A 13,565-nucleotide genomic window follows, 5' to 3' on the forward strand; every position below is an offset into this window, starting at 1 on the left:
GTAGGACTTCATGATTTCACAGTCATGAGGATAATGCAGTATCTTTAAGCAGCTGCATGGCCAAGAGAACGCCTACCGTAGAAGTCTGCTGCAACAATTGTGCAGAAAAAGGATGGTCTAATTCAGAAGTCAATACGTAGTTCCAACATTCAGAATTAGGTTCAATAGCATTTTGCCAGTCTATGAGCCCATTTTGTAGAACTTCAGCTTGTGGCATCGTGAAGACTAACGTGTTTATTGTAAGATGCCCTTTTATTGCCTTCATTCAGTTCATGGGACCTGCAAGAACCTGCTAGAAAATGAAAGTGATGTTACAGAATGTTCACAACAGTCCTGCTTTGAAAGGGAAAGTGGTCTGCCCAAGACCATTGACCAGCAGGGCAATTTCTCTATGAAGAGAAACTGCAGCATTCAAAGGACCTGTCCCATTACTGCTGCTGATTATAATGGCGTTTCTTTCTGTCTCTCTGTCTTCTTTATTAGGAGTCTATTTTCCTGCCTTGGCTAGTCTACTTTCCCAGAAGGTGCAGGAGAAGGAACGAGCATTGACGTACAGCACAGTTGGAACCGGATCTCAGTTTGGGTGAGTTCCTTCAAGCAGAGAATGGGGCAGTAAAGAAAAGCATGAACACATACATTTCCTGCAATCTGGTACAGTTGTTGTGGTTTTTTTTTTTTTTAACTGAATAATGGTCAGGATTGACCAGCTCCGTGTGATGCTGAAGCATGTATAAACTTGTTTTTTTTTTTATTTATTTATTAAAAAGCAACTATGATGACGCCTGGCCCAGATTTAGAGGATTCTTCCCCCCTACCTCCCACCCCCAACACCATGGTCCTGATCTGATTTTCATGCAGAATGTGATTCAGTCTCCTGTGTCATCAGGGAGGATGGGAAAGATCCCTTGAAATCCTAAAGAGTTGTTTTTTTTCTTTCCAAATCAGCATAGATCATATTGATGACAGGTTTCTTGTTCCTGGTTGGTTGGCTTTCTTCACCCATAGCTGCTTTTTCCATCAATGCCAGATTTCCCCTGGAGTCAGTAGGTGCTGCGGGGAGGCATAAATGTGAATGGGAAATATAGCATGGGGGAAAGATCCCAATGCCGATTGGGGTCCCTCAGCAGATGCGCTGGTGTTAAAAGGAAGCTAATTATGACTACCTTTGGGGAAAAGCCACCATCAGCAGTTAAAGGGCTCTTCTTGTCCCTTCCCCACTTAGAACATAGTTAGTTGTGCTTTAAATCTCTAAAGATACTTAATGAATGAAATTAAAAAAAAAATCAGTGTTGTGCTGCTACCTTGTGCAGACCTCCGATCACACCCAAGCTCCAATCCTACCCAAGCGACAAAATGTACATCATGATATTGGAACGCACAGATTTCGCCCCTCATGTACTTGTATGCAACTTTGCGGCACAAGCACAAAAGGGGGAAGCTTGTGCCATGATGTCAACACAGGTTTCATCATGCGGCTTCATTGTGGTTAGGAACAGCTGCCTACCGGTATGGGAGGGCTGTGTAATGTGCAGGAAGGGTTCATGGCTTAGGCATTACATAACCCCATCCAACTGAGTTTATCTAATTAGACATCGTTAAGCAAACCACATTGGCTCAGTATCTCAGCAGAGCTTCCAAAAGCAGCACAGCTGGGCCTGGCTTTCCCTGCTTTTGAGTTTTAGCTCCAGTAACATCTGGAGTATCACAGGTTGCCTACCATTGCCATAGATCTTCAGCCTGAGATCATAGACTGGTTCCTCATCCCTCTGTTGCAAGCAGCTGCAAAATTATTTGGTGTGATTTCTCCATTTTGATATCCCAATTTCCTTCCAAGATACTTACTAGATCATTGTTTCTCAACCTTGGCAACTTTAAGATGTGTGGAGTTCAACTCCCAGAATTCCCCAGCCAGCCATGCTGGCTGGGGAATTCTGGGAGCTGAAGTTCACACATCTTAAAGCAGCCAAGGTTGAGAAACATTGTAATAGATTCTGGTCTGACAATTGTGTGTGGTATCTTAATTCTCTCTCCACTTTCAGGACGTTGGTGATGGGAGTCGCTGGGTCCCTGCTCCTTGATTGGTATGGATGGGAAAGCGTCTTCTACTTATCAGGCCTGCTAACCTTGCTCTGGGTATACTGCATGTGTAAATTTCTCCTGCCTGAAAAAGGTAGATAACATTTTTTCCTATCTATCCTAAAAGATCTGTCGTACTTATTAGCTGACACTTTTTGGGGGCTACCATCTTTAAAGGATCATGAGACACTAACCCCTGTGGAAATAGTTGATTATATGCCATCACGTCAATGGTGACTCTTAATGACCACATAGATAGACCTTCTCCAAGATAGACTGTCCCCAAACTGAACTTTCAGGTCGTCCAGTGATGTACCCACAGCAGAATCCGTCCACCTCTTTTCTACCACTTTTCTCAGCATTATAGACTTCTCTAGAAAGCTACGTCTTCACATCATGTGTCCAAAGTAGGATAATTTGAGTCTGGTCAATTTGTACCTCAAGTGAGAACTCTAGGATCCATTTGTTTTCTTAGTAGTCCATGTTGTTCTTGGTCTTCTCCACCCCCAAAATGGAAAAATGCAGTGAAAAATGACAAATGTTATATTTATGAATTCTTGAAAATTGAACATGTTCAGTTCAGTTTTTCCATCTTTGTTTGTGTTTATTTGAGAGATTAAACTATAAACACAATCTATTACCCAGAGAAATGGTTGCTTACATCCAACCTTACATAAGCTGACATTTGCTTATGCACTGGGACTTTCCTCTACTCCTTTCTCTCCTCTCTCCACATGCTTTTGTAATTTACTTTCAGAGCAGGTTTGGTGGACAGTGGGGCTGGCAGAAAAAATAGAATCTGCATCTGCTCAACTGGATACAGTCTATTGCGGTGTTTCTCAACCATGGCAGCTGGAAGATGTGTGGACTTCAACTCCCAGAATTCCCCAGCCAGCATGGAATTTGAAGTCCACACATCTTCAAGTTGCCAAGGTTGAGAACACTGGTCTATTAGATCAAACCCAGATTTAGGCATAGAATTAAAGTTGGAAGGAGCCATTTCAACCATCTAACTCCTTGCTGGGAGCAGGAATCTAAGTTAACACACAGAGTAGACCAAATCAAAGCTATAGGATTTTGTCTGGATCTCTGTTGTACAGTTTTGCTTCACACACAATTTACATTGGAAATGTCTTATTTTGCAACTGATGAGAACCAGTCATGCTGGGGTTTTTTGTTTTTGTTTTATCCTCTTGTGACAAACTAGTTCTCACTGGAGGTGGTAAATCTATGTCTCTGAAATGCCATTTAAGATTGCAGTTCAGGGGAGGGCAGGATCTTGCTAAATACTATGAACTCAGGATGTGCAAAAATCACTCCTCCAAAATCACTGAGTGTTGTACTTCCCTGTTTATCACCATGTACCTGTTTATATTTTGTAGAAATAATAATCTCACTACACGACTTGGCAAAGGGCCTTTCCTTATCATCCAAACAGACCAAAATGCCTTGGAGAAAAATATTTAGAAAGCCTCCCATCTGGTAAGTTTCTATCATGCTGGCATTTAGAATTTGCTCAGTTATTGCATTTTAGGGTTTTCTGCATTGACTCCTTAGGCTGCTCACCTCCTCCAGAAATGAAGGCAGCTTAAGCAATTCCCATCTGGGAATTTCACTCCCTCCCTTTGCATTGGCCATGGTGATATCTGGGTGGCGTTTGCAATGGGGTCCTGACTGCTGGATTCCCCTGCTTATTCAGCCCTCCTGGAGAAAAGGAAGGAAGGAAGGAAGGAAGGAAGGAAGGAAGGAAGGAAGGAAGGAAGGAAGGAAGGAAGGAAGGAAGGAAGGAAGGAAGGAAGGAAGGAAGGAAGGAAGGAAGGAAGGAAGGAAGGAAGGAAGGAAGGAAGGAAGGAAGGAAACACCACAGTTCTACCAGTTTCCTTTCACTTGTGCTAGAAGGGGAAAGTGGCAAAACATTTGTCCATTTCACCTGGTTAAAAACAAAGCCAGATCCATTCTTTCACTGTTGGTCAGTGAACTTAAAAAAAAAGGCAGGTCCATCACTGCACTCTCCCATCTGTGAACATAGATAAATAACAAAAAGCCCAGCTTTTCACCATTCCATTGGTGAATTTGTTAAAAAAAAATGCTGCAAAGATAATGATCAGTGCCTGGAGGGGAGGGGATGTTCCTGCCATAGCACATAGGACTACTATGTCTACTACTATGTCAGAGTGGAGACATTTGCCTACAGCTGTGACTCTCAACCTCAGCAACTTTAAGATGTCTGGACTTCAACTCCCATGCTGGTTGGCTGGTTGGCATGCTGGTTGGGGAATTCTGGGAGTTGAAGTCCACACATCTTAAAGTTGCTGAGGTTGAGAGACACTGACCTATAGTGACAATAAAGTGTGGCAGGTGAGCTGTACAATACAGCCCAAGCCACACAGCTCAGAAAACACTGCTTTTGATGCAGGACAGAAAAGACAGGTGGAGGTTGGGGGAAAATAGAGGATGGCATTATGCATTCTTGAGAAAAAGTCAGTGGCCCATACTCGTGCTGGGGCAAGACGGTCATGCGGATCAGCCCTTACAAAGGGCCATTCCAGATACTGAGGTAGCAGTGGAGAAGAGTAAGAGTGGGGATGGATACATTTTGCTTTGCAAAGGCTTAGCATAGCCATTCCCATCTTTACTCTGACCCACAAAATTGTGCAGCTGAAAATGAGCCAAAGTTTGGTGATGTCCTTTGAGGTCTACATAACGGGGGGGTGCAGTGAAGACCTAGATTTATGATGGAATAACTTTTGATGTTTGTTTCTTTTTTAAGGTCTGGTGTTTTTTTTATTATACACCGCCCAAGTCATGTTCATTAGATGGGTGGCTATATAAATGGGATGGACGGCTGGATGGAAGGATGGATGGGCAGACAGACAGATATGATGGATGGGGGGTGGGTGGGTGGATGGATGCATAGATTGGATGGATGGATGGAGCGAGCATATATGCTCTTCCTGGGAGCCATGGCCCTTTCAATAGGTCTTGAGAAATTGTGGCATCTGCATATTCCTGCTCATCTGAATCTGCTAATGAATTTCCCCAGGGCAGTGATTGTTGCTCAGCTGTGTGCAGCTAGTACTTTCTTCACCCTCCTTTCCTGGTTGCCGACGTTCTTCAGTGAAACGTTTCCCAATTCAAAAGTAAGTGCACGTCCTACACAAGAAGGGGAACTGGAGGAGGGCCGAGAGGTTTTGGCTGGCCCCTGGAGCAGACTTGCACCTTTGCATTCTCAAAGAGAAACTGGACAGCTATGTCTTATTACTGCTTTTTCTCATTGTGTTGTCATTTGATGGGGTCTAATTTTATTTGTGCCTTTCCTTAGGTGGAATTAGGATTATAATGAAAAATGGAGGGGAAAAAAGGATGGGTTGGGTAAACCTCTCCTGATTCTCTCCTGGATGGCACTGGGCCTCAACTCCAGGATCCCTCTGTGCCCTCTACTGCAGACTTTTAAGCATTCTTCCTCTCCCCCATTTCTATTTTTCTTTTTAAAATCTACAGGGATTTGATAGGCTCACCATCACTTTCGCAGCATTTCGGACCTGGTCTGAGATGGCTATTTGGTGTTTGACTAGGGCAGCATTTCTTAAACGTCTTTTCCCTTAGGACCCCTTCCCACTTTTAAAAATGATAGAACTTTTGCTGGTATGGGTTATATTGATCGAAATTTACCATATTAAAAATTAAACTGGACTCATTCGCTGCCGCTACCGCTTCTCATGATGATTTGATGGGATTTTAATATTGTTTAGTGTTCAATATTGATAATATTTAATATATAATTTTGGTTTCAAGGACTCCTGAGCAGGTCTGGGGGACCCCCAGAGGTCCTCAGACCACACTTTGAGAAACATTGGACTAGGGCATCTCTGATCACGGACTGCTAGGGTGTTTCCAATGGAGGAATGAATTATTGTGAGCAGCGTTATCCAAACACAGCTAAAGTCGCTGGGTTTGGCTGGACATGGGACCTAATCTTCAGGGTGTAGCAGGAGGCCTAGTGGTTGCATTTGAGCCTAAATCAGTGTTTCTCATGCATGGGGAATTCTGGGAGTTGAAGTCCACACATCTCACAATTGCTGAGGTTGAGAAACACTGGCCTAGAGAATCCCAACTAAAATGTCCCTGTTGTTAAATCATTCTGTGGCAGTATTTAAAGGTAGTTGTGGGGTGGGGTGATGGGTTGGGCTCTCACTTGTTTGTCTTTTAACTTAACTCCGGACAGAAAGCCATCACTCTTTTATCAGAGGACCTTTTGTGTTCACGGTTGCCTTCTGTTTTATGGCACCCTTGGTGCTCATAGAAAGTCAAATAAGCATGAATGCCAGCGGTGTAAACTAGACAAATGATTGTCGTGAAGATGGTACGAAAGGAGTTTGCCTCCACTTTCCATCTGCTTAAGGTTAGCGAAGCAGGAAGACAGTGGCGGTAAATTAACACTTTGATAGGAAGCCTTGTTGTGGTAAAATAGCACCACCCAGTGATTAGACTTGCAAAGGACAAAATCACCCCTTTTTTGTCATATGGATGTGCCTGTGTGTCACTTTCTAGCAACCCAGGTTCTTCCAGAATAATGATTTTTAGTGCTACTAGTCAAAAAAGCTATTACATTTTCCCTCCTATAACTGAGTTCTGTATGTATGTCTTTGAGGGTCTAAATCAAAGTGGTGGAAGAAGCAGCAATAGGAGAACATGGCACTTGAAAGACAATTTTAAAATTCTATGAAGAAGACAGGGTGTCCGAAGAATAAGAATTTTGTCTGGGAGCAACCTGAATTAGATGCTTAAAAAGCATATTTTCCGTAGGCACAGGGCCAAAGAAACATTCTATAGAAAAGAAAGGGGTATTACTTAGCAATATGCTACATACAAATATTTCAGATTTAATCATTGGCACGCCCAATTCTTGTCTGAAAATCTAGAAAAGTGCTTCTGGTTGTTAGGCTTAATACTGAGGTAAACAGATCATTAAGTTTACTCAGTTTAAGGTAACATCCTTGCCAGTTTGCATTACCTCTAAACCCAGGTTAACAAAATACAGTTCTTGTGTTTACATAGCATTCTGTACCTCAGGCCAATAAACAACGTTACAGCTTAACTCTGGGGCCTGCTTCATGCAACTTACTAAGAAAAGTGGGTGCCTGTGGAGGGATTGGGGCTGTAATTGACTCCCCAACATTTTACAGGACTGCAGGAGGTAAATGGCTGGATTTATTCAGCCTGTATTTTAGCATGGGAGGGATTTAGAATAGTAATGGAAGAAAGGAGCTGAATTTCATTAATTCTGCCCCTGGGTTATATCAGTGTGGTCTTCAAGATGTTTAAGGCCTGGATTCCTACAACACACTGAACCACAAAAAACTCAAAACAGCTTAAACCATTAGGCTTAGCCTAGTTTGTTGTGTAAAGACATCTCCTATATTCCATAACCTAAATACCTAGTCAGAATGGTGCAAGCCATGGTATTCCTTGTGAGACTATGGAAGTGAAAGTTGGACTTTGAAGAAGCAAAGTAGGAAGAGTATTGACACTTTTGAAGACTCCTGAGAATACTGTGGACAGCCAAGGTAACAAACAAATGGATCATTGAACAAATCAACCCAGAGTTCTTGCTTGAGGCATGAGTGATCAGGCTCAAATTATCCTACTTTGGACATATTATGTGAAGACCCAGCTCCCTGGAGAAGGCTGTAATGCTGGGAAAGGTGGAAAGAAAGAGGAGAAGAGGACAACCAGCAGCAAAGTGAATGGAGGAGTGATGAGTACACCATCAAGAGACCTGAAAGGTGAGGTTAGGGATAGATCATCATGGAGAAAATCTATCCATGTGATCACTAGGAGTTGAAAACGACTTGATGGCACTTAATCAATCAACGTAGTGAATGCTTTAAGCTTTTAACTGACCCTAAGTGATTTTTTTCTTGGCATTTATTAACATGGAAGCTCTGCAGATACTTGTTTCTATCTTCCTTCCAGGGCTGGATTTTTAATGTAATTCCTTGGCTGGTGGCAATTCCAACTAGTTTGTTTGCTGGATTCCTCTCCGATCAGTGTATCAATCAAGGTACTTTGTTCTTTATTCTTTTAGTTTTGAGTTGTCCATTCAGAACACAACAGTGACATGTTGTTACTGTTTACATATAGAATGTTGGAAAACAGTGTTGTTGATTTGCAGTGGTTTAATGTTTCTCTCCTTAATTTTTATTTCTTGGCACTTCAAAATGTGCAGGAATGTTGCTTCTAACTGGGGTGAGGAGGGGTGGATGAAGGATAGGATATGACAAATAGCAAAAGCAAAAGAGAATTAAACATGGTTTCTACTAAGGTTTTGCAACACTTCAGATGCAGTTTCAAACTGGTACATCAGAATACGCAGGTGGTACAAATCTGGCACACCTCAAGAGCTCTTTAAAGCAACCACATCTCCAAAGGGATACATAGCCCTAGTTTTTACACTGTCTTCCAGAATTGTATTCCTCTTTGTTTTTAAATCATCCTGGAGAAAATCTATCTTTAAAAGTATGTGCTTTCTTTTAAAATGTTTACAAATATCTGTGGCAATATTATGTGGTGGATTTGTCCAAAATAGCTGGCAAAAGACCTCGCCAGCAATGAACAACGGAGCTGTCCTGATCAGTTGATGGTTTCTCTTTCTGCTTTTAGGGTGCAAACCAATCACTGCTCGAAAGTTTATGCAGGTAAGGGGAAAAAAATATTCTAATATTGTTACAGAGAAAGAACGAAAGGCTATCTCCATGGGTGCCAATGATAGGGGGGCCTTGTGAGACTTTGGTATCCTTAGTTATATGACTCATAGAACAATCTGGGGCCTTTTTTGTATTATTTATTTATTTACTAGGTTTATATACCACCAAATCAGAATGACTTATGGTGGCTTACAGTAAAAGAGGATTACGTAGCTGGCAAACACAAGTAGCGAGAACCATGCAGCTTTCAGAGAGGCATCTTTAATACTAGTCAGGCGTAGAGAGGAAGGAAGATGACCTTGATGGAGATATACAGGACCTTTTGCCTATGCAAAAGAGCTGAAGCTTTTTTTGATTGATATCAGCCCCACTAGGTAGACCAGACCAGGAAATCAACTCCACATAATCTCTTTTATTGAGGTTATCTATACTAACTAACCTTCTTTTTCTTATACTCCAGTGAATTAGGGATGCTTCCAAATGTTATTTTATTATTCTGGACTTGAAAAATGTTTCAGTCCCTCTTACCTGGGGAACAATTCCTGCATACTTCTGGCAAGGTCATCTTCCTTCCTCTCTACATCAGGGATGAAAACACAATCTTGAAAACTGTAAGGGTAAATTCCCAACCCATTAAGGTAGACTTTCTTTGAAAGATTTCCTTCCTATGGCCCTCACATCTAGGCTTTGCTGCCTTTTCTCACACCAACCGTAACATGTCCTCCCCGCCTGCTTCCGAGTTTCTCACAAATCGTCATATATAAAGTCACAAGTTGAAAACCAAAACCAAAATCACAGTTAAAAACATAACAGCATGTAGGGCTCAGCGGCAATTTTTGCTCATAGAGAGGATGCCTAGGGTGGCTTGTGCTCTGACCAACATCTCATCTGTGCTGCTGAGAGAAGTCCTCCAAGTCAAAGGAGGGGGGGCAGCTTTGATCTCTGCTTGCATGGAGAGTCACCATGGCCAGCTCCCCATGCATCAGACCAAGACCTCTGGTGGCCTGCTGAAGGGCACATAGCAGCTCTTTTGCCACTAGGGTAGCAACCCTTGAGAGACAGTATGCAGGGGTAGGTTGTCCTCCATCACCTAGTAAATCCACTTGGGCTGCCCCTGTGTTGAGGATCAGAGCCCTTTTTTCAGCCTTTTGTAGTAGACCAGACTTGAATGCCAAAGTCATGAATCCTGAAACTCTTATTTCAGTAACAGAATCTTGCAACTTTGAATGTGCCTCCCCCGTCCCTGGCTTTATCCTAAAGAGAACTAGGGAGGGTCAAATTCTCTCCCTGAGACGCTTTCTCAAATTCCATTCCTGCTTTGGACTCAGATTTCTCTTAGCTGATCATTGCCTTGGCTGCAGCTCTTCCTCCTGTTCCTCAAGGCCCTTCTCATATCCCATTATACCTTCTGTTCCTGTCTTCATATCTCTCTTACTGTAATCTCTTCTGGACAATATTGTGCTGATTTTTTTTTCCATGGTGCTTGGGGAGTTATTTATTAATGTTAGATTCAGTTTTTAAGCTTATTACTCTTCCAGAGGTCTGCAAGCTGCTCAGAGTCAGGCATGATTGGAATGGCGTATAAGCTTAGGGAAGTAAATAAATAATAGCCAGTACATCAACTAAACTTCTGTCTTTTGATTTCCTTTGAGGTCATTGGCTCAGGGGTATCCAGTCTCTTTGCCTTAGGGATAGGCTACTCCTCCAACTTTTGCCAAGCAGTGGTCTTTGCCTCAGCTAGTATTGGACTTCAGACTTTCAATCACAGGTAACAGCACACCCTCTTAATGTAAGGCAGTGCTTTTCAAACTTGGCAACTTTGAGATGTGTGGACTTCAACTCCCAGAATTCCAGGGAATTCTGAGAGTTGAAGTCCACACATCTTAAAGTTGCCAAGTTTGAAAAACATTGATGTAAAGCCTTGGTGTCTGGGCCAAGGCTGGAGAGACATAAATTCATGTCTCTGCTTGGCTGGACACAAGTAAGTTGCTATTGTTTTGTCCACTCTACCTCACAGATGTGAGGCAGATGTGAAGAAAGGTGATACTATGTTCCTTGGAGGAAGGATGCAAGAAGCAGTTATCTAAGCTGGGGTGGGCAATCATTTTTTTGTGAAGCTGGGGGGACCCAGTGGCCATGAGGATCATCACTGAAGGACAAAGTTATGTCAAATACATAGTTGGTGTTCTCATTTTCAAATTTTTCATGTGATTGGGGTGGGACCTTTTTTTTAGGAAAACAACATCATGTCCCCAGGGGTTGAATTCAAATGGAGGACCTTTTTATCTTTCAAGTCTGTTTTAGGGACATACCCTAAGCTTTTGCATAGTCCATTCTACCAAATGGCAGACAACTGGGCCTCTAAATTTTAGCAAATACTATCAGTGATGGCCTGGGGGTAGCAAATTTGTAAGGTCATTTGTAGCCTTACAGCCTGAGATTAATCTTCTCTTGAGCTAAGGAAAGCTACTTTCTACTACAAAGATAACTCAACAGGTAGGCCTACAAATACAGCTGTCAGATTTTAACTCTTTCCAAATGTTGCCAATTTAATTGCTCATTGAGATTTGGTTGTAAGACATCTTTATTTTTTGTGCAGTGGCATCTCAGTCAATATTCAGGACCTGGCTCCTTCATGTGCTGGTTTATTGTTTGGTGAGATTAAATTACTTCTTTCTAATATAAAATACGTATCAAGTCAAGTAGGGACTCCTGATGACTTCATGGTTGGGTCCATATAATTTTCTTGGCAACAATCTGGAAGTAGCTTTCCATTTCAGGGATGTTTTTCCAACTTCCCAGTGAAGACTATGCCCTGGGATTTCTGGTTGGGCTCCCATCCAAATATTAACCTGGCTTAATCCTTCTTATCTTTTGAGATCAGTCATGTTCAGTTAGCTCCTTCTAAGATCCTTGTTTTGTACAAAATCAGGAAAAAGACCTCTAGTTATATAAGCACAAAATATCATGTGAAGGCAAGGTTGCCAGAGACTGGTCAGCATGAGGTCTTGAACCCAGTTTTCTTAATTGCAAAGATTCTGACATTCTGTGAAGGTCTGGATTAACACAGATTACTGCAGCCGTTGAAACAGTCTCTAGCCATCCTGGCAGGTAATTCCCATTGGCCAAGAATAATTAAAGAGCATGAATAAGTTAACTAATCTGTGTTAAGCAGTGAAAATCATGTGCCCCTGCCTTCTTAATATGATCCCTTAAGATCTGGATGACACCCAGGGTTTCCTGCAGGGTGTGAATGGACTGCCTATAGGTAGTGATGAAATCTCAGAGAAACATCCTTTCCCTTCTGATGATTTTATCAGAGAGATTTGAGTGGAAGGAGCTGGGGGAAGGAATAAGTTCTGATCCTCTTTGGGTTGGCCAACAATGAATGTCAGCAGAGGGTCAAGTTAGAGGAATTATAATTGTTCAAGGAAACTTCCCTATAAAGAAGGTGAAGAGGACTCCCTGAAGGGAAAGCAGAGTGATAGATTCAGAGGATTCAGAGGAAGAAACTACTGAGAGTCTAAAGAAAATGGTGATGCGCTTGATGGAGCCAGAGACAACAGAAAAGACGTCAGGCTGGAAGCATCAAATACTTTTTGAAATTACGCCTCACCTTCTTTTTTATCTTTCCTTAGGTGTGGCAAATACAGGTGGAGCTTTATTAGGTAAGTTATGATTTAATAAACCATTCATCCCTCCCCAGGCTGTTTTCAGGTATACTTGTATCCACAGGGCCAACTGTGTGGCCTACGGAATGAGCTTTGAGCCAACAGCTAGGAAATAACAAACAGATAATCCAGCCGGGTGATTTAAATGGCCTTCTTTTGTAATGGCTCCTTTAGCTTCTGGTTTTCGAAGATTAGGAAAACACAGGAGCCCTATAGTATCACACCACTGGGTTATTCAGAACAGGACAGTTTTCCCCCAGCCAAGATTCCAGTGGAAAATCTCTAAGCAGGATGTCAGGGCAGTAACATTCTCCGGTTTAGATTAGGAGGTGCACTGGCTAAAGTTATCCCACCCTTTACATTCTGTCTTTGGTGGGTACTTTGGAGCATGAATAGAACAGCTGTGCTTTTTGCTTTAAGGCACTGCAGATTGGGTGCTGGGTTCCCAGTCTCCCATGCTCCAGTGCATCTTTGGGGGGCTGAATCCAAAGTGCTGTGCAGCCATGACTCTGGAGGAAATATATAGCCATGAAGCCCAGTAGCTCCTGCTGGCTGGTGGCTTTGGACCAGTCACTCTCCCTCAGCCAACCTATATCAACATAATTGTTGTTGTAGGGAAAATAGGAAGTAGGAACATTAGCTAAGTAGGCTGCCTTGAGCTGAGCAAAAATTAAGGCAGAATCAAAATCAAATACATGAATAAATTATCCATGATTTTATCTAATTCCCACTTTGGAGTATCCAAGTTGTAGTTGTCCCTACATGTGGACAAAGTCCCACAGCTGAACTGTGCTTAAGGGATGTGGGGAGTCAGAAGTTAGATCTCAAGATTTCATTTAGGACCCCATCTTTCCTCCTTTACGGCAGTGTTTTTCAAACTTGGCAACTTTAAGCTGTGAGGACTTCAACTCCCAGAATTCCCTAGCCAGCATGGCTGGCTGGGGAATTCTGGGAGTTGAAGTCCTCACAGCTTAAAATTGCCAAGTTTGAAAAACACTGCTCTACCTCATTCAGGAACCAGGCATCCTCTGCATTTTGCCCAAATTCCATGCTCCTTTTAAGGAAGCTATAACAGCTAAGCTCTTCCAAATTGGAAATCCATTTATTATTT

The 13,565-nt window shown here is 42.3% G+C and overlaps 1 protein-coding gene across 1 annotated transcript in view; it reads left to right on the forward strand.

Annotated features, from left to right (window-relative positions):
• The window catches only part of SLC17A9 (solute carrier family 17 member 9), a 31,852-nt gene that overhangs the window by 13,227 nt on the left and 5,060 nt on the right, over positions 1 to 13,565 (forward strand). The window contains exons 5-13 of the mRNA XM_025172456.2: positions 484 to 583; positions 2,040 to 2,170; positions 3,459 to 3,558; positions 5,120 to 5,216; positions 8,053 to 8,140; positions 8,740 to 8,774; positions 10,436 to 10,551; positions 11,383 to 11,438; positions 12,422 to 12,451. Coding sequence (XP_025028224.2) covers positions 484 to 583; positions 2,040 to 2,170; positions 3,459 to 3,558; positions 5,120 to 5,216; positions 8,053 to 8,140; positions 8,740 to 8,774; positions 10,436 to 10,551; positions 11,383 to 11,438; positions 12,422 to 12,451 — 753 coding nt within the window. The remainder of the gene's footprint in view (positions 1 to 483; positions 584 to 2,039; positions 2,171 to 3,458; positions 3,559 to 5,119; positions 5,217 to 8,052; positions 8,141 to 8,739; positions 8,775 to 10,435; positions 10,552 to 11,382; positions 11,439 to 12,421; positions 12,452 to 13,565) is intronic.

Source organism: Python bivittatus, unplaced genomic scaffold (genome assembly GCF_059951505.1).
Source record: "Python bivittatus isolate LINGU-HERP-01145 unplaced genomic scaffold, Pbiv_v1 ctg000700_np1212, whole genome shotgun sequence".
Lineage (NCBI taxonomy): Eukaryota > Metazoa > Chordata > Lepidosauria > Squamata > Pythonidae > Python > Python bivittatus.